Source organism: Scaptodrosophila lebanonensis, unplaced genomic scaffold (assembly GCF_003285725.1).
Source record: "Scaptodrosophila lebanonensis strain 11010-0011.00,11010-0021.00 unplaced genomic scaffold, SlebRS2 tig00000043-arrow-pilon, whole genome shotgun sequence".
In the NCBI taxonomy this organism is placed as follows: Eukaryota; Metazoa; Arthropoda; class Insecta; order Diptera; family Drosophilidae; genus Scaptodrosophila; species Scaptodrosophila lebanonensis.
This window is the reverse complement of record NW_022060545.1, coordinates 9,359,919-9,384,876: the sequence shown is the minus strand read 5'-3', so window position 1 is coordinate 9,384,876 and position 24,958 is coordinate 9,359,919. Positions and strand designations below refer to the sequence as shown.

Sequence of the window (24,958 nt, the reverse complement as noted above, 5' to 3'; positions counted from 1 at the left end):
GGTGCAAAGAAAATTCAAAAGAGTGCAAAGTTAAAACTCAATAAATTAAATCAACTATCGATCGTAACTATTGCAATAAACTACTATACGTATATATACGTATGTATGAATGAAAATCGTTTACTTGTAAATTGCAAGCTGCGCGTCAATAGGGTTTTGTTTATCTATTTTGTGTGTGCTGTGTGCGCATCATTTTCACGGCACTGCGAAAATCGGCGGAACTAATTAATTTGGAAAAGAAAAAAATCGGCTATTATCTGCACAAAATTATTATTGTTGTTGGCGTTGCAGTTTTTTGGTTCGACGCGCTTGAATGTCGGTGATGTCGGTGGCAGCAACGGCAGACGAAGGCGTTGCTAAAAATAACAAATTTCTGCTATTAAAAATAAATTAAATTTGAAAAATAAATTAAAAGTTTAATATCTAAAAAGTGTTTCGCAATTTTTTGAGCTGTATATTAAACTGCAATTGGGACGCAACGCTTACTAAAATAATATTGAAAATATTTTGAAATGTATTTCAAAATGTGGCTAAACGGCATGTGGATGGTAAGTTGAGCAAAATATATATCAAGTTTTATTCCAATAATAAAAATTTGAAAGCAAACACACATTTGAAAATCAGCTATAAAGATAGTGCATATGTATATGTTTGTGTGTGTGTAAATCAGCGAATAGCAGTGAGCAGAGTGTTGTAATACATCCCCATTGTAAAAATAATTGTTGTTGTTGTTGTTGTTCGTGTTCTCAGTGTATTGGCCTCAGCCTCTTTAAATGGTTTCCGCATTTATTTCATCGCAGCGATTCTTATTCTTTAACAAATAAGTCGCCAGATAGCTAATTGGATCGGCAGGTCTTTCGCGTGCCAAGGCCTGCAAGCCATGCAGCAGCAGGGGCGCCACGGTCTGATCCAGATACTGACGTACCGGCAACGAATTGTGGTCCGGGCGGGGCTTACGGCATGAGGCAAACGGCAAAGGCCCGGGCATGAAGGCGCCAGATCCAAAGGCTTGCGGCTGTGGACTCAGGATATCCTTTACCCTGTCCCCACCACCGCCCAGGGCGGCCGCTGATAAGTTCTCCTGTTTGTCCAATCCAGGCATGACTGCAAAATCTTTTAAAAATGCATAAAAGGCGCATTTCAAGAATGTTCTACTTACTTCTGTGGCTTGTAAAATTGAAGAAATGTGGAAAATGTTTTTAAATATTTTTTTTCAAGATGTTTTCTACTTGAGCTTATTGTGAAGAATGATAGATATCTAATATATAATTTGTGACAAATAGTACAAATTTTATTCCATGCCTACTTTGTGAATATTCTTGCGCTCTAGTCGCATTCAATTCGCGCATTTGGTGGATGTTTACTTTCACATTTTTATACTCTGTACATGAAATGTACAAGAGTATATTAGGTTTGCGGGAGCTGAAAAATGTAACAGGCAGAAGGAGGCGTGGCAGACCCCACAAAGTATATATATTATTGATCAGCGTGACAAGACGAGTCGATCTAGCCCTGTCTGTCTGTCTGTCCGTCTGTCCGTCTGTCCGTCTGTCCGTCTGTCCGTCCGTATGAACACCTGGATCTCAGAGACTATAAGAGATAGAGACACCAAATTTTCCACAAAGATGCGTTATGTGTGTATTCTATACGAGTTTGTTTTATTTTTTTGATTTTCCCCCCCACTTCCCCCCTATGGGGGTTTTCCCGATTTTCCATTCGTATAATCGCCTATATCTCGGAGACTATAAGACCTAGGCACACCAAATTTTAGTCCAAGATGCCTTGTGTGAATACGCAGAAAATGTATATTTTGGAATTTCCCTCCCTCCCCCCTCTCCCCCGCAAATGCGATTTTCTCTAACTCCCGTAATTCTTGGAATTTCGAACTAAAATTTTGCAAATACCCCCAGTTAGTAATTATGTTTCCGTATGCCAAGTTTCACTGTTATAGACCGATTTACCAAGAAGTTATAGCCATAAATATATTTGCTGCTGCAGCGCTGCTCAAGCGCTGCCCGCGGTTGTTGTTGATGTTGCTGTTTGGTTGACTGCGAAAATGCTTACACAGACACGAATTGATGCGCATAGGCATACATACACTCACACAGACGCAATTGCTATGTAAATGTGCAATTATACACCCTTTACGTGAGTTCGAATACCGAGAGAGGTAAAATCGATCCAATTTTTTTTTCTTTTTTTTTTTTTTTTTATTTTCTATAATTATTGTAAACATATGTACAGAGTATTTCAAAGTCGGGACACCCGACTTTAGCTTTTTTACTTGTTTTTTTTACTTTTTTTTCAATTTTAAAATTTATTTTCTATACAAATTTGTTTTTTATACTTGACATCTAAAATCAACGGTGATTAAAATTTCTGAAGATAAATACAACAACACCAATTATACTCGTATGTGTAATTGTTCGTTTGTACTAAAAAAATACCTACACCGTATATATTCTGATACATACGGGTATATCAGAATTCTATTTCTCAAGCAATATATTTGATTTTTTTTTTGCATTCCAGTCCACCCCACTTATACAGTTTGTTTTGGCTGTTCATCAAAGATAACTATCCCTTATAAGCAGAAATTAGACTTCAACCTTATCCAAAATCCCTTCAAAAATATCAACTATTTACCCTACAGCTTAAGCTGTGAATTGATTAATTGTTTAACTTAGCAGAAAATGAAAAAAAAAACATTTCAATCCATTTTGTACAATGCAATCAATTATATCTAGTCAGTACTGTAGAAACGATAACAGCGAATTGCACTTAGAGTAGCCGCTAGCTGAGCAACCCAATATTTTCCCACATCTTGCATTTCAGGTTTTTTTCGGAAATGAAAAGTTTCAACACAAATCAATCAAACTACAAAGACACAATCGACTGCCGAAGTCATTTGCATGAGTTTCAACCCAAATAGAAAAAACTTGAAGCACAAAGAATGTGATAATTGAGTTGTTTTTTATTTTGCCGCTTTTTCCAAATCTGTTTTGATTAATTGTCATATTTAAAAACTTAATTAAGCTTCAAAAATAACTACACCTGTGGGATCATTCCTAGTTAGTGGCATAAAAACATTTCAAAGTAACTGCAATTTTTTCAAGTAAATCATTTTAAAAAAAAGAAACTGAATCGTTTTTAGAAAACCTTTTTTAGAACTAGTTTCAGTTTATATTGGAATTTAGATTTGGGATTTGGGAAGAAAGACCAAATCTTATGATGACCTTAAATACGTTTAATAAGAGGTCTGAACGAGTAGCCATATTCCAAATGTATTAAGACTAGGACGTTTTGTGTTATTTATTTGTATTTAAATGAGGAAATTATTTACATAAGTTTAGTTTCTAAGAAACTATTCCAACAACTTTAGATTAAGCAATATTTGATATTAAGTTTTTTATTTGAAATTGTAGCCAGAATATACATGTTGAATGAGGAACATGAGGATTGAATATTATAAACTAGTCCAGGTTTTACCTTAGCCAGATGCTGTATTAGGTTCTAGGACACATCTTTCACAAACAGACCTAATCTAATTAACAAATTTAATGTGCAAATACATAGGCTACATGAAGTACAAACTAATTAACAAATAGACCTCATTTAATCAGCAATTCATTTTTAAATTCTCCAAAATATTTCAGAGCTTACGTGTGAGCATCAAGAATTTGTTCTCAAAAGCATCTAAATGTAGAACGAGAATAGATAAATATTTCAAAATTGATTTTTAAATTATGAATTGTGCGATTGCGTTTTGAAATACTTACCATAAATTAAACAGCATGAGCTTAGCAACTAACTAACAAAAACTTAAGCAACAAACTTGTTTAAGTCACTGGCTGTTGTTGTTGTTTATTCTGTTGCTGTTGCTGTAAAATGGCAGGTGGTGCGAAATTACATGTTTAGTCGTCAATATGTGTGTTAAATGTTCTAAACAAAACACCAACTTGTCTGCCTATGCACAGTCTTTACTGAACAAATTGAATAGGAGTTGTAAAAAGCTTTAAACATTTAATGAGCGCATTAAATAATGAAAAACAATATCGCATGAAAGCTACTTAATTTTCATTTTAACGATATGTTTGCTGTTGCGAATTGTGTAAAACCAATAAAATATAATGCGTTGTATATGCCGATACGCCGATATACATAATATGTGTTTGTGTTTGTGTGTGTTAATATTTTGCGCTAATACGTAAAAATGCCACTTGAATTCGTTTGCGGCGCTTGTTTATCTGTCATATTGTTTTTGTATTTGTGCAAATTAAAAACTATTGAATAATTCATATACGCAAATACATAAATAATTTAAGAAAAGGGGGGGAAAAGACAGACACATTATTAACACATTTTTGCAGCGAAAAACCTGTAGCTTTTGACCCATATCGGGAGGAAGCCGTTGCCTGACTGCCCGACTAACTGAGTAACTGACTGACTGACTCACAACTTGTCGAAGCTAAATTTGAATTTGAATAGAATGTTGTGGTCCCCTCCACTCCCCCCACTCCCTTAAATGGTGGGGCAGCGCAGAAAACGTTATTTCCTAACTGTTATTGTTTAGACAGCCAACTTTTAAGTATAAATATACTCGTATATGCCTCAGCATACTGCTTATATTTCAACACAAATCGTGCATTACATTTTACAATTTTTGTTGTTGATTATTAGACGAGAGTGTTGAGGTTTGTGGCGGAATCCCCACTGATATTGATCTCAATGCTAAAAACGTGTAATTTTCATAAAACGGTGCGCGCAGAAACAGAAACAAAAACACAAATACGCTCACACCTCAAATTATAAATCAAAAGGTAAAGCAAAGGTCACTGGCATCGAACAAAATAGACGCCAACTCGAAGAGATAGACAGACAAGCAACCGTTGACTGATGGTTATGTCTTAACCCTTTTTATGCTGCTAACAGATGAGTCTGAACTCAGCTTCCAGCCAGCCAGCCAGATTGACACTCATATGCTCGATCTCTCAAGTAGGCAGCACGTGGGCCGTCAGAGTGTTTGTTGCATTGTGAGTGTCTGCTGAAGGTTGTGGGCCCTTTCGCCTCAGCTGCACGCAATGCAAGTGCCACAAATCAAGTCGAGCCACCGCTTGTGCAAGGGACCTTAACCCATTGAGGATGATGGTCTTTGAATGTAGGCATTTAATAGCCTTTTAACACACCAAGCAGCTATAAGTTTCTCGTTTTATACAGGAAGTTGAATATTCTTCATGTGTTCATGTTTTTATTTCATTAGTAAAAGATTTTATTTATTTGTAAGCAGGTTCCCTAAAGGTTTAAAGTTTTTACAATTCATCTATCGATTTCTGCTGAATCTCTAGAGTTGAACAAGAGGAGGAGCAGCTTCTTCATTATTGTCCAGCATTGGCTAGCAGGGAAGTTCCCAGCCACCAAAATATTTCCAAATATATCACAGCCTATAATTATTGAACATATTTTTGGATAGCTGCAAAAATGTTGAGGAAATAAAAGTGTTGTGCATATTTTTGTAAGCAAACCCGTACGCGCCACTAATAAGGCAGTTAAAATGCAAATGGGCTGCACTAAAAAAAAGAAATAAAACTAAAACTAAAGCTAATGCATAAGCAAAAGCAAGAAGGCAAAAGAAACTAGAAAAGCAACAACAATAGTGAAAAGTAAGCCGGGCAGCCACACATCAAAATTAGCGCAACTGACTTAATTAGCATGTGTCTCACTTGCCACACTTTGTTACACACCGAGCGCAACTAAGGCTGATGTTGTTGTTGTTGTTATGGCTGCCTTGATTGACCTTGAGAAAGATGGCCGGACAAAAGAAAATAAAACTGGTAGACCATAAATGTGACAACTTGTCGCTCTCCACCACTCTGTAATAAATTTGAAATGTTTGCAAAAGTTTTCAGTGTTTTTTTATTTTGAATTTTGAACATTTCTTTTGGGTCCACTCCCCAATACAAGTGTGTGTTGCCCAAGCCTGGGGTTGGTTATGTAATCGCTCGAATTGATTATAAATATTTAGAGTGACATATATAATTCGATAGCTGTGCTCTTTCCCCAATTGTTTCGAGACATTCCATATCGGCGCATTATTAAATATCATTTCAAATGTAACAAGCCGCAAAGTGCTGGCGGGCATACTTCTAGTTTTGACTTGGTTGGCGATTTCGGTGTTCGTTTCTCTCCTCTTTCACATTTTACGCATAAATTATTAACAAATTGTGCACGCCCCTAATGAACTCGCCGATCGATAAAATCGCTTAAGTTAAAATTGAGTGAATAATATGTTTTTTCCAGCCTTAGCTATGAATTGGCAAATTTGTTAATTCGAATGTACGAATGATGCTGCAATTTCAACTTCAACGTTGACCCGATTTTGAAGCATAGTTATGTAGTTCTGTAAAAGTGTAGAGCAACAAATATGCGAAGGCCGCTATGAATTCTAGTTCGCACGGTCGCATTCCTCAGCAAATGCTCGTAAATAAAGTCATTTAAAGGAAATACTTGCATATATGTTTATTTATTTTAGGGGGCCCATTAAAAAGCAAAGCATTTCGCCAATGTCTTGCACTTTTTCCTTAATGGCTTTTTAAACAAATTAGCCGCAGCTGCTCTTTGAGATCTTTTCTTGAAAAACTAAACTTGCGCAGCCGCCGGGGCGTATGAGTAATGTGGGAAGATTTCTTCCGACCTGTGTAGTACGAGCAGATGACTGACTATTGAGGGTGGAGCTTAGTCATTTTTTTTTTTTTCATTTTTTGGGGTGCCTGCGAATGAACTCATCTTAGCTGTGACTTCTGAGGCAATTAAGTTGATGAGATTGGAATCTCAATAGCATTTGCTTTGATGACAAGCGCCTTTTTGCCGCTTCATTTTAAGGAAGCTGTTGATGGTCTGTGGGAACTGTGAAATGGTCAAAAAAAAGTGAAATAGTTTGCACAAATTAGATAATGCAAAAGTATAGGAGGAGAAAAGATCGCTTCGTTTGTCGTTTAATAAATGATTTAACTAGTTTGTTTAAGAAAATCTTCTTACAAATGCACAAATAATTTTGAAAGGGAAAGAATTCGAAGTATTTCTTCTTAAAACATTACACAATTCTTGCATAAAGTTGATTTATTGACTGAATCTGCTGATTATAGACTAAAATATTATTAAAATCGGTGCTCATAAAGCAGTTTTAGGAATGGTCGGAACTACAAAGTTTATTTTTGTTTAAAGAATGTTTTAGGGAAAAGGGTGTCAAAACAAAATTGTTTTTCTAGACCTCTATTTGAAAACGTGTGTGTCTACATATTTGTTTTTTTTTTTGTAACTTTACAAAAATGTAGAAATTCTCTTTGAAATGTTTGCATTTGGTAACTAGGCAGGCAGTCAGTCCACTCCGGCCGAGCTGCACATTTGTCACATCTGACAGACACTCCCCTCGTTGGGCTATAATGCAAACGAGAAACAACATATTATTATATACAAAAATATTTAAGCGCACATAAGTCAGAAATGTAAACACTGACGACTGACAGTGGACCGACACTGGAAGCCAACTGTGGCAGTTGTTGGTTAGCAAACAAGCCAACCACGCGTCTCTGTGCCCACTCACAGATCCATACTACTCTGTTTATCACAATGTTATTTTCTTTGTTTTCCATTCAAGCTGATGCGGCCCACGCCGAAAAAATATAGCAAAAGAAAAAAATATGTGCAATTGACTGCCTTATAAAATAGACTATGGCTTTTGTTATTACAACTAATGATCAAGGTGATCACAAATTGCGATCTCAGCCAAAAACTATGCCAAAGTCAGTTAACAAAATCAAAGCCAACTAACTGACTGATTGGCGTGGTGTGGCCCCCTACTTTATTTTTTGAAGTGACCACCACTGCCGCATTTCGAAAGTAAAACGCACATAATCACACATAAAATATATCACATGCATATCACACAAACATAAACATAAATACAAACCCGCAATGGGTTACTTTGGTATGCTCTTTTTGTTGTTGTTGTTGTTGTTATGTGTGCGCTTTTTGCATAAAATGCAATGCACAAAACAAAAGAAGCCAGCTGACACAATTCACGCCGATTGTCAAGCGCCAGCGCCCAGCCCAGCAACAATGAGTACCAATAGATAATTGTAAACGCTGCCAAAATGCTTTTCCCACATTTTTTTGAAATGGTGTTTTTTTTTTTTCGTTTTGCTGCTGCCGTTGTTGATGACTGTTTAATTTATTTTGGCGCCCAAAGCAACGTTATGCAGTTCATTTACACGCAGCTCGCGATTAACGCCAACGCCAACGCCAGTGCGCGAACACTCGAACAGCAGCAATTACAATGATTAATATTACTGTATAGGCGCTGATTAGTAGCAGCAACAATAACAACAACAGCAACAACAACAATCTGCATAGCTTTATATGTACATTGACGTTGCTAACCCACAGCAGCAATTATGAAATGCGCTTTAGCATTTTAACTAAACACCAAAAACGGCAGAAGCAGCAGAAGCAACAGCAACAACAAATGCACGTTGCATGCCCGCACGCCCCTGCCACAACAACAACAACAACAACAAGAAGAGCACCTTCAAGTCAGGCTAAAAGAAAAGAAGACGAAAAAAACTTTGCCAAGTCCGCGCCCGCACCACTGACAATGAAATTTTTATACAACACGAAATTAAAACACGAGCGCAGCCACATCGAACATGGCCAGAAAACAGCAACAACAACTAGTTGCCTGCATTACACAGCCAAGTGGTGGGCTGAATAAAAAAAAAAATATATATATATATATATATATATAGTATATGTGTTGATACGTGGATTCGTGCAACTTTCACTCTCTTTTGGGGCCGGAGTGTCAAATGCAAAATGTGTCAGCGCCTCTGATATCTTTGACCATTGCTGGCCCCCTTAAAACACAATTCGCAAAGTGCAGCCAACACTTGGGAAAATGCGGAATTGTTTTAGTTTAGTTTTATTTTGCATCGCACAGCTGCTGCTAATGCTACTAATGTTGGTGCTATCAAGCGCCAAAGCGTGGTAAAAAAAAATAATACAAATAAACTAAATGTTGGTGTTCATCGAAAGAAAGACATAAAATCGACACAAATAACAAAAGACTTAAGGCACGAACTTGCTGCGAACAACGCACTGAGGCGTGCAAACTGTCGTTGCTATTTGATTTGTGCGCTACACACATTTCAGATTATCTATTTTTATACCCTCACAGAGGGTGTTAAAGCACTCGATCGAGATTGGTAATGCATTAGATTTAGGTTTATTATAGCTTCTAAGATGTATATTCTAATGTAGTATGTTTTATATGACACGGGTAAATGATGTTAAATTTTAAGCATTAATTTTTTTCACGCTAAATGATCTCCGTTTTTATTAAAACCAGCACAATTCGTTTGTAATTGTATAATTATCGATAAACATAAATATTTACTTATTCCGAAACATTTTTAAATCCAAACTTTCCAAAATTCCCCAAAATATTGGGTTTCTTGTAGTTAATAATTGGTCACACTGAAAAATGTTTGGGCTTTTTGGAAGTATGATATTCCCCAAAAAAAAAGTCTTCAATCAATTTTTTAATATGGAATTATTTCTGAGATAAATTATTTTAAGCATGGTTGCCAATAACAAAAAATCGTTATATTTTACCATTTTTTTTTATTATTAATTAGTGAACTTTTTATAAACGATGTGTATATATCGGATTTTAATTGTATTTGTACATATTCGTTTTGGATTCTAAATTTTCTATATTTTGAAGAGTTTGCGTCCAATATTCAATTTCAGTCAAACTGAAATTGACACTATTTTTTAATGATTTTTTTTTAGCCCAAAGCTCTACTATAGGGGCTCGTCTTGGTTTAATGTTTAAGGATATATATACATTTTGTCCTTATTCTCTAACGGGAATTGTATTTATAATAAAAATAAATAAAAAATAAGAAATAAAGAAATAATCATTACATTATGAGATTTATTTTGTTGCTCAAAAATATTCATTTTTGGTTGATAACTGAAAATTACTAAAAATTTATCAATTTATTGTGAGAAAACAAATAAAAATTTAAATTTTTAAATCATGGTGAATATACATAGAAATGCCTAAAAGAAGTATGTTGGGAAAATCCATGTGTTCTCAAAGCTAGGTAAATGATTTTTCGCTTTAAAATACAAAATAATAATTATTATTTGCGGTCTTTGGAATAAACATCAGTATAGCAACGAATTTCCTAGAGTACCAATAAATCACCACTCGAATTTCATGTTGCTATCTATTTTCAATTTTGTGCGCTCTTTATTTCTGTTGTTGTGTTTTGGCGTTTTTTGTTGTTGCTGCCGTATTGTTATTTATGAGCGCTGACATGGTCGACAGCAAGTCGGCTACTTTGCCTGCGGCCGAATGCAAAGCAAAGCCAAGTTAAGTAAATCTGAGCTGTCGCATAATAGCGTCGCCCATTAATAAGTCGACTGACAGTTTGTCAACTTTTCAATGGAAGGTGCTGAGTCAGTGTCAGAGACGGAGTCAAAGGCGGCTGCCTAGCTGCAAATTTTCCACTTGAGCGCAACAGACCTTACATTTCGTTTTCTGAAACCTATTGCTACAACTTACGAATAAATCTTCTTGTAGCTCAGCCATGGCTAACGCCCCATGCAGCCTAATTACAATTGACCTTCACACATACACACACACCCATTTGTGATTGAGCATTATGGCCACCCACTGCAAGAGTTACACAATATTTCACGCCTTGATGCTCAAATGCGCCGCCATCTCTAGCCTTTAAAGCTGCGTGCGATCCATTCTTTGCCGATTTAGCTGCCTCTTCACTTTTATTATTCTGTGCATTTTCATGCCAATTATGCAACTTAATTTAATAAGCAGCCCAGTAGTCATCAACAACAAGAGTTGCACAATAATCATAATAGTTAACAATAACAATAGAAATGGAAAGTGTAGGAAACGCATGAAAAACTTGACGATACGTGCCTTGCCTTTGATTCTCTGTATCAATTGGCGCTCTATACGTGTCGACCTTGTCCGCGCATTGACAGCCAAACGCATAAAAATTATTGTTATTATTATTATTGTTAATTTTTATGATGACGCCTCTGCATACCAATTGCATAATTTAGTAACAAGGCACAGAATAATTCTATATACATATATGTACACAAAGTAGTTTATGTAAATTACCAGACACGCGTCGTTGACAGGCCTGAATTTTTCCATTTTGTGGTTGGCTGCACTTCAAAATATGCAATTGTTGCCTCAGCTTTATGCAAATGTCAAAATTATTTAGGCTGGAACCGTCGCATAAAATGCATTTCATTGTCATTTTCACAGCACAAAATATTTAACGAGAGGAAATCTAATTTGTTGTGTCTAATTTGCTTTTCACTTCTAAGAAATGGATTAGTTATTCAAATTTTTTGGGGTAATTATGCAAAAGAAGTTTATGGTAAAATTGGATGAACTATGGACAGCATTCATTGTAATATTTATAAAAAAATATTTGTAAAAAATCGGATCTTGCCTAAACAATAATTGTCTACCGTAGGGACTGTAGTGAGAAAATGCAAGTCCTGTCACATTGGCAAGGGAGTTACAGGATCATAGAACTTCCTTGCCGATTTTCCTCCTAATATTCCCCATATTATTTTCAAGAACTAGCTTCTAATCACGCACCATATACTTATGTATTCATTCATTCATTGTTGAACCTATTTTTTTTAAATAAGTAAATATTTTGTAATGTGTCTTAATTGTTTAAAGACAAAATAACTCATTTACTTTCCTCTGATATATTGGCATATTCGGCCCCCTTTGTATTTCCATAGTTTTTCAATCAGAGCTGACACATTTCACACTACAAATTTCGCATTCACGCAACTGTGAAAACCCACACAATAAAGTAACGAAATCATTACAGAAGTGACGCAATCGCAATGCCAGTCAATAGAATTAAGCGAAATTGTTTTTTGTTTCGCAGCCTACAACAAAATTTTGTTGTTACTTGTAAATTGATTATATATATAGTATAGAGCGATGCATTAGCATACTGCACAAAGTATATTTATAGCGATTAGCTATGCGTTCTAGAGCAGCTACAGCTGACAAAACTGGGCTCAGATTGCATTTGACAAACAAGATATACAAATTATTTGATTGAATGTGGGAGCTGGCCGGTTCTACAAGATTACATGTGTCTGTACTTAACTGGCCAAATGAGCCAACAAATCAATAGGCAGCGCCAAGAAATGCGAGTGTCTTATTTGTTGTTGTGTCAAAGATTTTCAATTAAATTGGTGGCAACTTTAATAAATGTTTACCAGCACAATGCTTAGCATTCTTTGTGTTGCCACGAGAAGTCAATAGACGGAGCAAAATTGACGAACAGGAAATGCCAATAAAACAAAATTGCCGCTGTTTGAAGCGACCATAAAAGGTGAGGTTGGCCGGCATGAAAAGTCAAGCAACTAACGAAATTTAATACAATTTTTGTGGTTGTTTTTATCGTCATCGATGTTGGCTCCCACAACAGTTTTGATGGCGGCCTGTCAGTAGCTCTTGGCGGCTTTTACCTCTCTATGTGGGCGTCCAACGTTGAGTGCCAAAACTTAGATCTAAGAGCGAGCATGAAATTTAAAGCACGTAATTCAATAGTTGGGGCAAATACAAGTAAGTCAGCCAGCCAGTCAGTTACTGTCTGTCGCCACTGGTCGATGTTGTCATTGTTGACGCTTAAGCTCTGGTTATTTCTGCTGTTGTTGTTGTAGTTGTTAAGCACATTCTTGGAATTGATTGTGTTTAATGAAATGTTTCATTAAATCCATCTATATAGAATTTCATGTTCATGTCGCGTTGTTGCTGTATTGCCAGCGGAATTTGAGCAATTAGAAAATATTATTAGCTTGAATGCATCGAAGTGATGTCTGTCGTTGACTTTGATGTCAACGACAGGCGTTGAATGTCAAATATATGATGGCATTTTGTTGTTTGCGTATGCAAAACAAGAATTCATTGCAGCTATTTGCATTTCTTGCCAAGCGCAACATGTTGCTAAGGGCAAATGTTGCCAGCTTTTGCTGAGCAACATACCAATGTGTACATACATGGGTAGAGGTGGCGGACAACCAAGTTCTTTGTGTAATATAAATTATTTAAACATTAATAACAATACGAGTATGAGGGCAGTTGAGACTACCGACTGTAAGCAAATAAGTTGAAGTGTCAGTTGTTTAATTATTTTTAAAATAAGCTGCAGCTGTACAATATTTGTAAACATTCTTTATATTCTTTATAGTTTACTAAAATAAAACTGCACAAACTGCACTCTTCATGGCGCAGTAGAGAGTTAGTTTGAATTGATCTCACAACAGTTGAGACTTGAACAATTTCCTCTGGGAAGCTCTTATTTGTCTCATTTCAGTAAATTCGAAAGTGTTCTATTCTTGCTTAACACCCAAAAATCGAGCGAGTTCTTTGTAAATGGTGGCTTAGAAATTTGTTAAATAAGATCTTTAGACTTAGCTTTTCTGTTTCAGCTGCATCAATAGAACCAAATAGTTATGTATTTAATAAAAAGATTCGCAGCAAACGTGAGTGTAGCAGTGAAATTTCACGGAATTGAGAACGTTGTCATGACCATTGTTTTTAATTTATATATCTCTATACATATATATTGCCTTCCTAAGGTTATTAATAAATGTATTTTCTTAATTAGTAAGAATTGCTGCTGCAAACAAAAATCTAGATATGATGCGAAGCTAAGAAAAGTCGTTGTGCTAATGTTTAATTAGAATAAACGGATTTTGGATTTTCCTCTACATATGCTAAAGTTACCCACAAATTTCTCGCCGACATTCGTAACCCAACGAATTTACAAAAATTTGCATGCCATAAGCTTTTCGTTTTACATGCACACAACATTTTTATTTTGGGTTTTTGTTATAATTTTTATAGTTTTCTATGTTTTTGGCGTTTTTCAAGACGGAAGCCGCACTAAAATTATAATTAACATGTTGCTCCGGTTGTGGGTTGCGTTTATTAAAGGAAAAGGTAGACACGCTGCCATAACATGTAAAAACTTGTAAAAACTTTTGCAGTCATCATTATATACATTCATATGTCTAAGTACACATGTACATATATCAGCTTGTACATATCTACAGAGTGCAAGACAAAGCACTTCACATACAAATCAACCAAGCAATGGCATTAGTGTTGAAAGGTGTTGTCTTTGGCGCTCAGTGGGTGCGCGTCAGTTCATTACCAAACACACACATAATATTGTGAGTAATGTGAAAAATAAAAATGATAATCACAAGTAATAGCTTTTGCTATATACTCTGCAAAAACTTAGTATCCCTGTATAAATTAAAAATGCTGATTTTTGCAAATCATAAAAGTTAATTTTACGACACTTTTCTTGAACGCCTCTCTTCAACTATTTCGGAGTATTGTGTGGCTTAGGGTATGTACATATATGTATGAATTGTTGGCATTTTAAGCACAACATCTTCCACATATTCCTCTATTATGAGCGGATATCTCCCTTAACTGCAAAAAGTTAGAAATGGGGAATTTACAACAGACAATCACATAGAAGATGATCCACAACAAAATTTTATGAGACGGAACTGTGAATGAATTTATCTCCTTAAATGTTAGGGAAAAGTAAAGATATTCTTATCCAAAAGAGACAGTTAAGTTTAAAGCCCACTGCTCTTTCAAACTTGGGTATCTTTTCCTTTCCGAACTCGATTAAATGTCTTTCATTCAATGTTCATTTATTCCCACTAGCTAGCGTATCTACTCATGTCCAAAAGCCGATCATCTGGCTCTATCGAACTGATCAGCCATATATGGCGTGTGGTGTTCTACTTTCCAGCTTCCTATGCTTAATAAATTCGCAACTTTCTAGTTACCTCCTTATTTCTATATTTAGATATCTTCCCTTATATAGGGATGCAAGATTTGCCAATCCATATATTTAAATAAAATTCTCAAATCTTGAGCGATTCGTGTTTACATTTTTATAAATTATTTTCGTATGTTTATAGCAATGCCTTAAAAGCGGCGTTTTTAATTGTTTTCAGTTCCTTTCTAGATAAACAATCTGTTACTAAAGAAACTTCTAAATAGATCAATTTTTTTTTGAAAGAAAATCACTTCATTTCCGAAAACATGATTTGCAGGGTAGATGTATTTATAAAAAAAAATGCTTCGATAGATCTCTTCGAGTGCATCTTTTGAACATACATGTGCATACTCCTTTTTTCGTAGAGTATTTAAACGGTGAATGTTTAGAATGCAATGAAAACATGAACGCGCTAAAAGCAACCAAAACTTCCAAAGCGCAAAAATCTTTTTCGCATCATTTATCATTATATGTATTGTGTTTTTTTTTTTTCAATTTAAACGAAGTCATGCATTTCATTGTTTACTTAAAAAATATTTAGAGCGCGCGCATAATTATAATAGAAGTGATTTTTAATTAAAACTACACAATGCGTTGAAGGTCAGATAGACAGACAGACTGACTGCGGGCAGCGCCGCGGGCAGCCCAACAAAAACAAAAAAAGCCAAAAAAAAAACCAATGAAAATTTTGCTACAATTTCTTGGCGCTCAGACAATTGCAAGGCAATGAATCCAAACTGTGACCAATGACCCGGGCGAGGGGTGCAGAGGCTGTTGTGCTGGACCTCGTTTTTGTTAGCGAAGAATTATGGGGTCGGGGGTTTGACAAGCGCTTAAGGTTTTGTTTTTATTTATTTTTATTTGCCACTGCGTCCGTCCACTTCACTTGGCGTATTTATGATTGTGGCCTTATGGCTGCGTAAATTACGCCAAAAATAAAGTTGCGCAATGGCCGAAAGGCTTTGTTACCATTAGCAGTTGTGGCTGCAACAACAACGACAACAACAATAAAAACAACAACAACAACAACTGTTAAGGTAAACAAAACAAAAATGAAGAAAACTGCACTCGAATTGCGCGCCGAGAAAAACGTGATTTTCCACTTTTGATTTTTGCGCCCAAAACAAAAAGCATGCAACAGCAACAAAAATGAAGCAGCGTACGATTCTCACGTAACTGCAGCCAGCATGCTGCATGCAACATATGTTGCCTGTTCGTAGTTGCCACCAACGCAGACACAAATACAGACACAGGCACAGGCACAGGCGCAGGCGCAGCCACAACCGCGCCACATTTAACCGGTTGAGTAACAGCGTAAATTTTTAGCAATTTCTTTCAGATCTTTGCTCTCAAATGTGGCCAACAGCCTCGAGTTGCTTCGTCTTTCTTTCTTGTTTGTTTTTGTTATTATTGCTCTTGCTGTTGCTGCTGTTGTTATTGTTGTTGTTGTTGGCACTTTTACTCTCGTTTCATTTGGCCTGCCCCGCAATCTTTTGCCCAATAACGGAAATGGCCATAACAATTTATTGCGTCGCGTTGCTAAATCAAATAAATTTCGCTGCCCGCAATTTGTGGCACTTACATGGAATTACATACGAGTACATTATAAAATGATTTGCCAACACAATAAATTGCTATAAAATATTTGAAAATGACTGAGAAAGTTGGTTCGTTATATATTAATTGTAAAATTTACTTACCTTCGCAAGGACAGCATTAAAATTCCAGTGGCTTAACGATTTTCAAAGCTGGGACGCATTCTTTGGAGATGGTGAAAGAGTTGACGCATTTAATTATATGATTGTCCTGCCTATTTGTGTTCCTTAGACTAGTTTAGCGACTAGCTTTGGTCATCTTTCAAAAATGACAAAAATAAGGCAGAAGAAGAAGTTTGTCTTTAGAAGGCATTCATTGCAAAAATTAAAAGCTGCGTCTTTTAAGTTCTAATCACTACAGAATAGTTCATCTAAAGAAATATAATTTGCTCGATCAATCTTGTTGTTTTCCCAATCGAATGTTCTGGATGTTTGCACATCTCTTACTACAAATAAAGGAGAATAGAAAATAATGGAAAACAAGTTCAGTGAATGCTTAACCATTTACCAAGACACAAGTCGCTACTACACTTATCATGACTAACTAGAAGAAGAGGGAGCGGAGGGCTTATACGCTTATAGTCTTTGAAACAACTTACCTCAATACAAACACATAGACTGAAGGATTTCTGCAGAAGTTTTTAGAATTGGGAGGAGAAGAAAATTATTCCTTAATAAATATTAATTTATGTAATTAGGCTTAAATTGTGCCCAAAATTAAGGCAGACGATGTAAAATTACTTTTGAAAACAAAACCCAAGTGAAACAAGTAAAAAAGCTAAAGTCGGGTGTCCCGACTTTGAAATACTCTGTACATATGTTTACAATAATTATAGAAAATAAAAAAATTAAGAAAATAAAAAAAAAATTTGGTCGATTTTACCTCTCTCGGTATTCGAACTCACGTAAAGGGTGTATAATTGCACATTTACATAGCAATTGCGTCTGTGTGAGTGTATGTATGCCTATGCGCATCAATTCGTGTCTGTGTAAGCATTTTCGCAGTCAACCAAACAGCAACATCGACAACAGCCGCGGGCAGCGCTTGAGCAGCGCTGCAGCAGCGCTGCATCAGCAAATATATTTATGGCTATAACTTCTTGTTAAATCGGTCTATCATAATGAAATTTGGCATACGGACACATAATAACCAACTGGGGGTATTTCCAAAATTTAAGTTCGAAATTCCAAGAATTACGGGAGTTACGATTTGCGGGGTAGAGGGGGGAGGGAGGGAAATTCCAAAATGTACATTTTCTGCGTATTCACATAAGGCATCTGGGACTAAAATTTGGTGTTCCTAGGTCTTATAGTCTCCGAGATATAGGCGATTATACGAATGGAAAATCGGGAAAACCCCCATAGGGGGGAAGTGGGGGGGAAAATCAAAAAAATAAAACAAACTCGTATAGAATACACACATAACGCATCTTTGTGCAAAATTTGGTGTCTCTATCTCTTAAAGTCTCTGAGATCCAGGTGTTCATACGGACGGACAGACGGACAGACAGACAGACAGGGCTAGATCGACTCGTCTCGTCATGCTGATCAAGAATATATATACTTTGTGGGGTCTGCCACGCCTCCTTCTGCCTGTTACATTTTTCAGCTCCCGCAAACCTAATATACTCTTGTACATTTCATGTACAGAGTATAAAAAGCTTTTCAATCTAAATAAATATCTGACTACGAATTCGATCCGTCATTTTATTTACTCTCCAGGCTGACCTTAGTCATTTAAGCCTGTTCTCGAAGTCAATATAAGCATTACACCTATCTGCGCCTAAACAATAGTCTTGTTTTTGGACTGACTTTGACATTCTAACCACAAATAAATCAGCTTAAAAAATTCTCCAACTGCTCCCTCTTTCTCTGTCTCTCCCTCTCTCTTTCTCGCCTAAAAATGCAATTTCTTGTTCGTTCCATGCTCTGTTCTCTACAGTGAAAGACAAATGAAAATCATCTCCGAATGATAAATCACAAAACAATTAGCCTTAAGGGCACATAAATCTATGCCATTAGCTAAATATTCTAGATCAGGGGAAAGGGGCGAGTTCCAACAAGTTTCCTCTAAAGCAAGCATTGCTTAATTAAGATGATGCAATTGAAATTCTGAAATACGAGTAAATAAGCCGTGCATGATTGATGTTTGCATTTCATTTCCAAGTCAAGTCAAGATGACATACTACATGCACCTTAGTCAGCATTTAAAATTAATTGGATATAAATATTTCTGGCTAAAGTAAAAGCTTATTGGGTGTGACAGATTGAATAGATAATATTCGCCAAAAAAAACCTGAATAATTAAATTAAAACCCCAATTTTTTTCTCATCTGCAAATACATGCAATCGTAGTCTTATTTCAATTGCTAATGTGAGCATTCGTACCTTAAAGATGTCATCAAAAGATCATCATGGGAAACACGTCTATTAAAGTTGTGTTCATGGCGAAAAAGTAAGGTGTGTAGAAATAAATGACAATCACGAAGAAAGTTGAGTTACAATTTCTTTAAAGATCCCGAAAAATATCGGTTAAAAACAATTTAAAAGGGATATAGTAGAAAAAAATTAATTTAGAAAACGATATTGAAAAACTACGTGTATAAGCTATAGTTCCAGTTTTTAAAATTGTACGTATAACAATTAGGTTACATTAACCGCAACCTGATGTTTTAGATGACATCCACAAACAAAGAGTTGTACATATTTTTTAATTGATAACATATCTACCAAGCAAATAAATATATAGAGTTACAAATAATTATAATAATAGCAGTCCAATTCCATTTGCTAAATCCTGAGAAATAGCAGTTCTTTAGGTGCTCTTTGACCAAATTATCAGGAAACACTATTTTCAAAATTGTTTTTTATTTATATTTATTTATTTCTTGTTTTCCTAGTGCGCTAAGAAAAATTCTAGTTTCAAAATATAAAACTTTCCTTTGATAACATTTAAAATGATTTGATTAACCTACTTAACCTATTTCTTAAACGTTTGATTTAATAGATTTTGTTGTACTTTAAACATCTTATATTGTTAGTTAAATATTTTTAAGAACAAGTTTAATTTTTCCTTAAATTTCGATGAAGTATTCATTTTCTTCAAATGTTATATTTTGTAACAAAATTTAATTTCTTTCATTTATTTAATTAAAACGTACTAAGTATTTAAACTGTGCGCATAGTTTCTTTGTACTTAAATGCGCTTAAAATAAATTAATTAAACTTGCTTAAAGTGTTATTATACTTGTATAAACATCGGCTACCACCAATAAACCAATTGATCTTTCAAAGCATATGTTCACATTTTAAAAATTACTTTTGACTTTAGACAGTAAAGCCAAGCAACCGCAATCAGATGCTCAGTATCGCAAAATTCTTTTATTTTCTTTCTTCATTCAATCTTTCAGTCTGGCATAAAAAAAATAAATTACATGTATAAACTGTTTCAAATAACTTCACTGTGCTTTAAAGCTGCAAATTGCACAGCTCGACAATTAATTCAAAAACATTAAATCAAACGAATATTAACACTCGTGGCTGAACAAAAACAAATAAGTATAATAAAAAGCACACAAAATTAGCTTAATTGAAGATCAAAACAAAAGACTTTTGAATTAAACGCCCGCCTGCAGTCGCGACGCCCACAACGGCATCTAAAGTGGCATGCACTTGAATGGTGGAAAGGGGCAAGGGGAGAGGGAAGGGGACGACTGCTGAGGGCGTCGATGAAGAGTTGCGAAAAATTTATGACAGCAAAATAACTGAACACAAATGGTTGTAAGGTGCGGACGGGCATTATTAGCATTATAGAATAATCGTAATTGCCCGAAGAGTTGTTAATTAAATGCCAACCTTGTGCATCTGAGCTATAAATTGGCACGAGCATACGTAACGTATACGCAACGTGTGGTTTGTTGAGGTTAGTTGCTGGAACCGGTTGTGGCCAACACTTTCACAAGCACATGCCACACATTTCCGTTAACAAGTCCAGTCCATGCGGCAAGTTGATAACTCGTCTCTCAACTGTTGCGCAACAGAGTGGCGTGTGGACTTGCGGTTGCATCTCAACATTGTCACCTTGACTCTGAAACTCTCTGAAGCTGCTCCGACGAAACAGCGACTCGTTTGGCTTTGGCCAAGTTGTGGCTGCCGGAAAGCCAAATGCAAGTTAGACAGCCACCAGTTTGTCATTTTGGAACGTTCATTAGTTTGAGCAATTTTCAGGCGATCTTGTACTCGTACGGATGTGGCAGTTTCCATTATTGTTTAGTTTACTGAACCGTTTGCACAACTTTCTTTGCAGCTGTCGCTGACAACGCTGGTGGTTGCGTCGTGGGGCGATGCGAGCCAAAGTCAATATCACATACAAACCGACGAGGGTCCCGAACGCTATTTCCGTTTCCAAACCGATAATGGGCAATTCCGCAAGGAGAAACGCCTGCAGGACGGCACTGTAATAGGTAAGTGCGTACTAATTCAACCATTTGCCGATTAGTGAAAGTTTGGCTAATCATCTAAACAATACGCATTGCAGGCACCGAGGCCTGGATCGATGCAGCTGGCTTTCTAAGGCAGAAGGACTATATAGCTGATAAGCAGGGCTATCGCATATTGAAATCCAAGACCATATATGTGGGTCAAGGCAGAGGCATAGAGGTAAGTGCATTAAGATATTTAAACCAAGTGTTCTCCTTTAGTTATTCATTTTATTCGCAAGTTATAAAACAAAATAGTCAGAAGCGAACTTTTAAACTGTGCCAGATAGTCAAACAATATATGGATTTTTTTAAAGTATACGAATAATTGATCACAAATAAAAGTCATTTGGTCTTTTAATAGGAAATAATTGAGCATATATAAACAAGAAAGGAATGCTAAAGTCGAGCAGGCTCAACTCTTAAATACCCTGTACCACCCCACAAAAAGTAATTAAATTAATTAATTAATTAAATTAAATTAATTAACTAAATTAACTAAATTAATTTAATTAATTAACTAAATATTAACTAATTAAATATAAAATATTCCATGCATGCATACATACATTTACATTTACATCAGAATCGTGCCTTATGCGTGTTTGTGTACTTGTACATATGTATGTATGTGTGCATTGGGCCTGGTTATATGGCTATAACTTTCTTTCCGATCATTCTATCATAATGAAACTTGGTATACGGATACATAATTACTAACCTAATGTGACTACCAAATTTTAGTTCAAAATTCCAAGAATTACGGGAGTTATAGAAAATCGTTAATAGGGGGGGAGTGGGGGGTTGGATCAGAAAAAATGAACAAACTCGTCCTTTCTCGGTCTCAGGAGAATCTGTATACCAAGTTTGGTTATTCTAGCTCTTATACTTTCGGAGATCCTTGCGTTCATACAGACAGACAGACAGACGGACAGACGGACAGACGGTCAGACGGACAGACGGACATGGCTATATCGACTCGGCTTGTCATGCTGATCAAGAATATATATACTTTGTGGGGTCTACCAAGCCTCCTTCTGTGTGTTCCATGTGCACTCGCACAAAACTAATATACCCTTGTACCCTTGGGGTACAGGGTATAAAAACCCTTGGATTACATTAAGGTCTTGAACTAAAAATATTTTTTTTTTTTTAATTAAAGTCGTTTTAATTTGAAGCTTGAAGACGTTCCTTTAATCAAGTGCTTAGTTGCGAAGAAAAAATTATGAAAAATTCAACAAATAGCATACTTTCTTCATTTTCTTGCGAATTTAGGGTCTTTAAGTTGTGGTGACCCCAAAAATACATCTGCAATTTTGATTCCTTAAATAATAACAAGGGATCGAAAATAAGAATTATTTTGATTTCTTAAAGCTAAAAATCATTCACTTATAAGTAGTAGGTTTGAAAACACGAGGATTATACCAATATCCTTCTTTTAGGATTGCCTATGTTTTAAGTTTTTAAAATTTTAAACATTTTTTATTTTTTTCCATTTCCTCACAATATTATAATTAGTTATGAGCTATAACAACTCAACCAATAATCAATATTTTTAAGCAGAAAAAATAAAACTTATAAAATATTGATTATAACTAATACTTTTTTTTTGATAAAAAAATAATCATAATTTTGTATTTCTTATAATAAAACTTATAATGATTTCACTCCTATATAATACCCAATTTGTATCGCATTAAAACAATAACAGAATGACTTTTTTATTATTTAATACTTTTTATCTAAATTATATTATAATTAGATTTAATGACGGACTAACAGTTTGATAATAAATATCATCCCTCTGCTGGTGAAGAAAGAGTTCAAGAAAGTGTTGTATGTTTTTCTAGTTGGTTATAAAAATAATAAACCAACTATGGGCCTAGAGCCAGGCAACACCAACTAAATATATTAGAAAGAGTGCTATAAAAAAACAATTTTTAAACATTCTATATCTGTTTAATATGATCATATTAATGATTTATCAATCCCATTAATAATTAAATTGTATCTTACCTTTCCCTTCAATCTAGGATGCCATCAAGTCTACAAAGGCGGCGCCTGCGCAATCTGGTGTATTGGTTGATGGCAATGCTGGTGGCAATAGTGTGGCTGTTACCGCCACTAGTGGCTACCACAAAGCTCACAACTATGGCTATGTTAGCAGCACCACAACAACAACCACAACGCCTGCACCACCGCTGTACGAGCCACCCAGCATAGCCACGCCCACGCTATCCTCAGGCCTCGGCAAGCTCGACTACTTGCCGCCAGAGGAGGCGGCAAAGCTAGAACCCCGTCCCCAACTAGGCTTCGACCACTATCCCGATGAGCTGCCACGTGCGCATGCGCAACTGCAGGGCGATCTGACGCCGCTGGTGCAAATACATCCGAATGCGGAGCCAATCGATGATGCACAGAATAATGCCATCAATGTGTACGACGAGGAAGCCGATCGGGATTATGGACCGGGTCTCTATAGCTCCACAACGCCACGACCGCCTGTGGTGTTGGCTTCACTTGCACCGCCGTTGGCGACGCCAGCGCTCTCGATGCTGCCGCCCTTGGACACGCACAAGCGTCGTCTGCGTCCACGACCTATAGCCGTAGTCTCAAGCACACCAGCGCCGATTGCAGCGGCACAGGCATATGGCTACTCCACGCCCGCGCCATTTGCACCGCCGGCGGTGGCTCCCGCAAGTGGCTATCAGTATGCCCCTGTTCCCTCTGGCGCTGGCGATTTCGGCTACTATACGCCCAACTCACCGCTGGATGTGAATAGCTTAGATGGAACGACGGCGGCGCTGCTGCCACCATTGCCGGATCGCGCCTATCGTCGACGTCTGCGTCCGCTGCAGAGTAACGCTCTGGATGCGCCCGACTACGATGGCATCAGCGTGACCCGCAACGGTTTCCGGTACGTGCTGCCGCGACAATATCACGAGGAGGCGCAGGTGGGCGACAAGCGGGCCGGCAGCTTCGGCTACGTGGATCCCTTCGGCATACGACGTGTGGTTTATTATAATGCGGCGCCGGGTCGTGGCTTCGTCCATCGCAATAACAATCAGTATGTGGGGGCCAATGGGGCGCCCTACGATGCGCCGGGGCCGTTCAATGAATAGTTGCTGCCAGCCACCAACGAAAACGAAGCTTCACCAACACCCCCTCTCTGTCCCTCTTGCTCCATCTCTCATCTCTCCCACTCTGCTCTCCACACTGCTCTTCGCACCAAAACTAACCGCAACGCCTCAATTTATGCTAAGCATTCATTATAAAACATAACAACTGTACATAACAATAACAGCAACCTTAATAGCACCAACACTTCCAGCTCTCTTCTCCAACACAACAAAACAAAACAAATGTCTGTGTTAATTAAATTAATTTAATATATATTTGTATATGTATGTAATTTTATTTATAAACGAAAAAGAAACATTCACTTAATTAGCACGTAGTAGTATTATGTCATACAAGTAGTTTCCATTGTTTTGTAATTAAGTTGAGATCGTTTCATGTATTAATCTTGCCATATTAACCAAGAGTAAATAAAACAAATACTAAATACAAATCAACTAAGCCACAAATAGTCCCACACGACAGAAACCCCTCCCCTCCCTCCCTGCCACACACCCACACACACATATACCCTTAGATGTCGAACTTAATGCAGCTATTTAATTGTACCTGCGATTGATATGTGATTTCTTTGCCAATAGTTGTTCATTAAAAAAGGCAAATTTATATATAAATTACTTTCGAATTTCAAATATTTTTTTGTTTGTTCTGTACATAAACAATGAGCACCCGTTGCCAAGAAATTATAGCAAAGTAACAAACGATGTAATTATTATAGCAATAAAAATTATAGCAAGTGCTAAACTTTATAACGATATTGTTATTTCGAGGAAGTGGAATCTAATTCCAAAAGTAAATCAAATCGGTG

General features: G+C 36.5%; 2 protein-coding genes across 3 annotated transcripts; one reads left to right on the top strand and one right to left on the bottom strand.

Moving 5' to 3' along the window:
* Nucleotides 1–7: 7 nt before the first annotated feature.
* LOC115622647 lies at nt 8–24,899 on the top strand. Its single transcript, XM_030516655.1, has 4 exons — nt 8–548; nt 20,841–20,997; nt 21,072–21,193; nt 23,046–24,899. Exons 1-4 carry the CDS (start codon nt 513–515, stop codon nt 24,132–24,134), a joined length of 1,404 nt encoding a protein of 467 aa, XP_030372515.1. The 5' UTR covers nt 8–512; the 3' UTR covers nt 24,135–24,899.
* Nucleotides 549–1,251, bottom strand: LOC115622649 (protein dpy-30 homolog). Of its 2 annotated transcripts, none has more exons than XM_030516657.1 (2): nt 1,160–1,251; nt 549–1,104 (listed from the first exon to the last, which is right to left on the bottom strand). In XM_030516657.1, the coding sequence occupies exon 2, from the start codon at nt 1,100–1,102 to the stop codon at nt 770–772; it is 333 nt and encodes a 110-aa protein (XP_030372517.1). In that variant the 5' UTR covers nt 1,103–1,104; nt 1,160–1,251; the 3' UTR covers nt 549–769. The 2 variants fall into 2 exon arrangements, with proteins under 2 accessions (XP_030372517.1, XP_030372516.1); XM_030516656.1 differs by having other exon boundaries at nt 549–1,113; nt 1,160–1,242.
* Nucleotides 24,900–24,958: the final 59 nt, after the last annotated feature.

Bases quoted from the DNA above. Each gene is read 5' to 3' on its own strand.
- LOC115622647 (XM_030516655.1), top strand. From the start codon at position 513: ATGTATTTCAAAATGTGGCTAAACGGCATGTGGATG. The intron at 549-20,840 runs GTAAGTTGAGCA...CTTTCTTTGCAG, and splicing joins GGCTAAACGGCATGTGGATG to CTGTCGCTGACAACGCTGGT. The intron at 21,194-23,045 runs GTAAGTGCATTA...CCTTCAATCTAG, and splicing joins GTCAAGGCAGAGGCATAGAG to GATGCCATCAAGTCTACAAA.
- LOC115622649 (XM_030516657.1), bottom strand. From the start codon at position 1,102: ATGCCTGGATTGGACAAACAGGAGAACTTATCAGCGGCCGCCCTGGGC.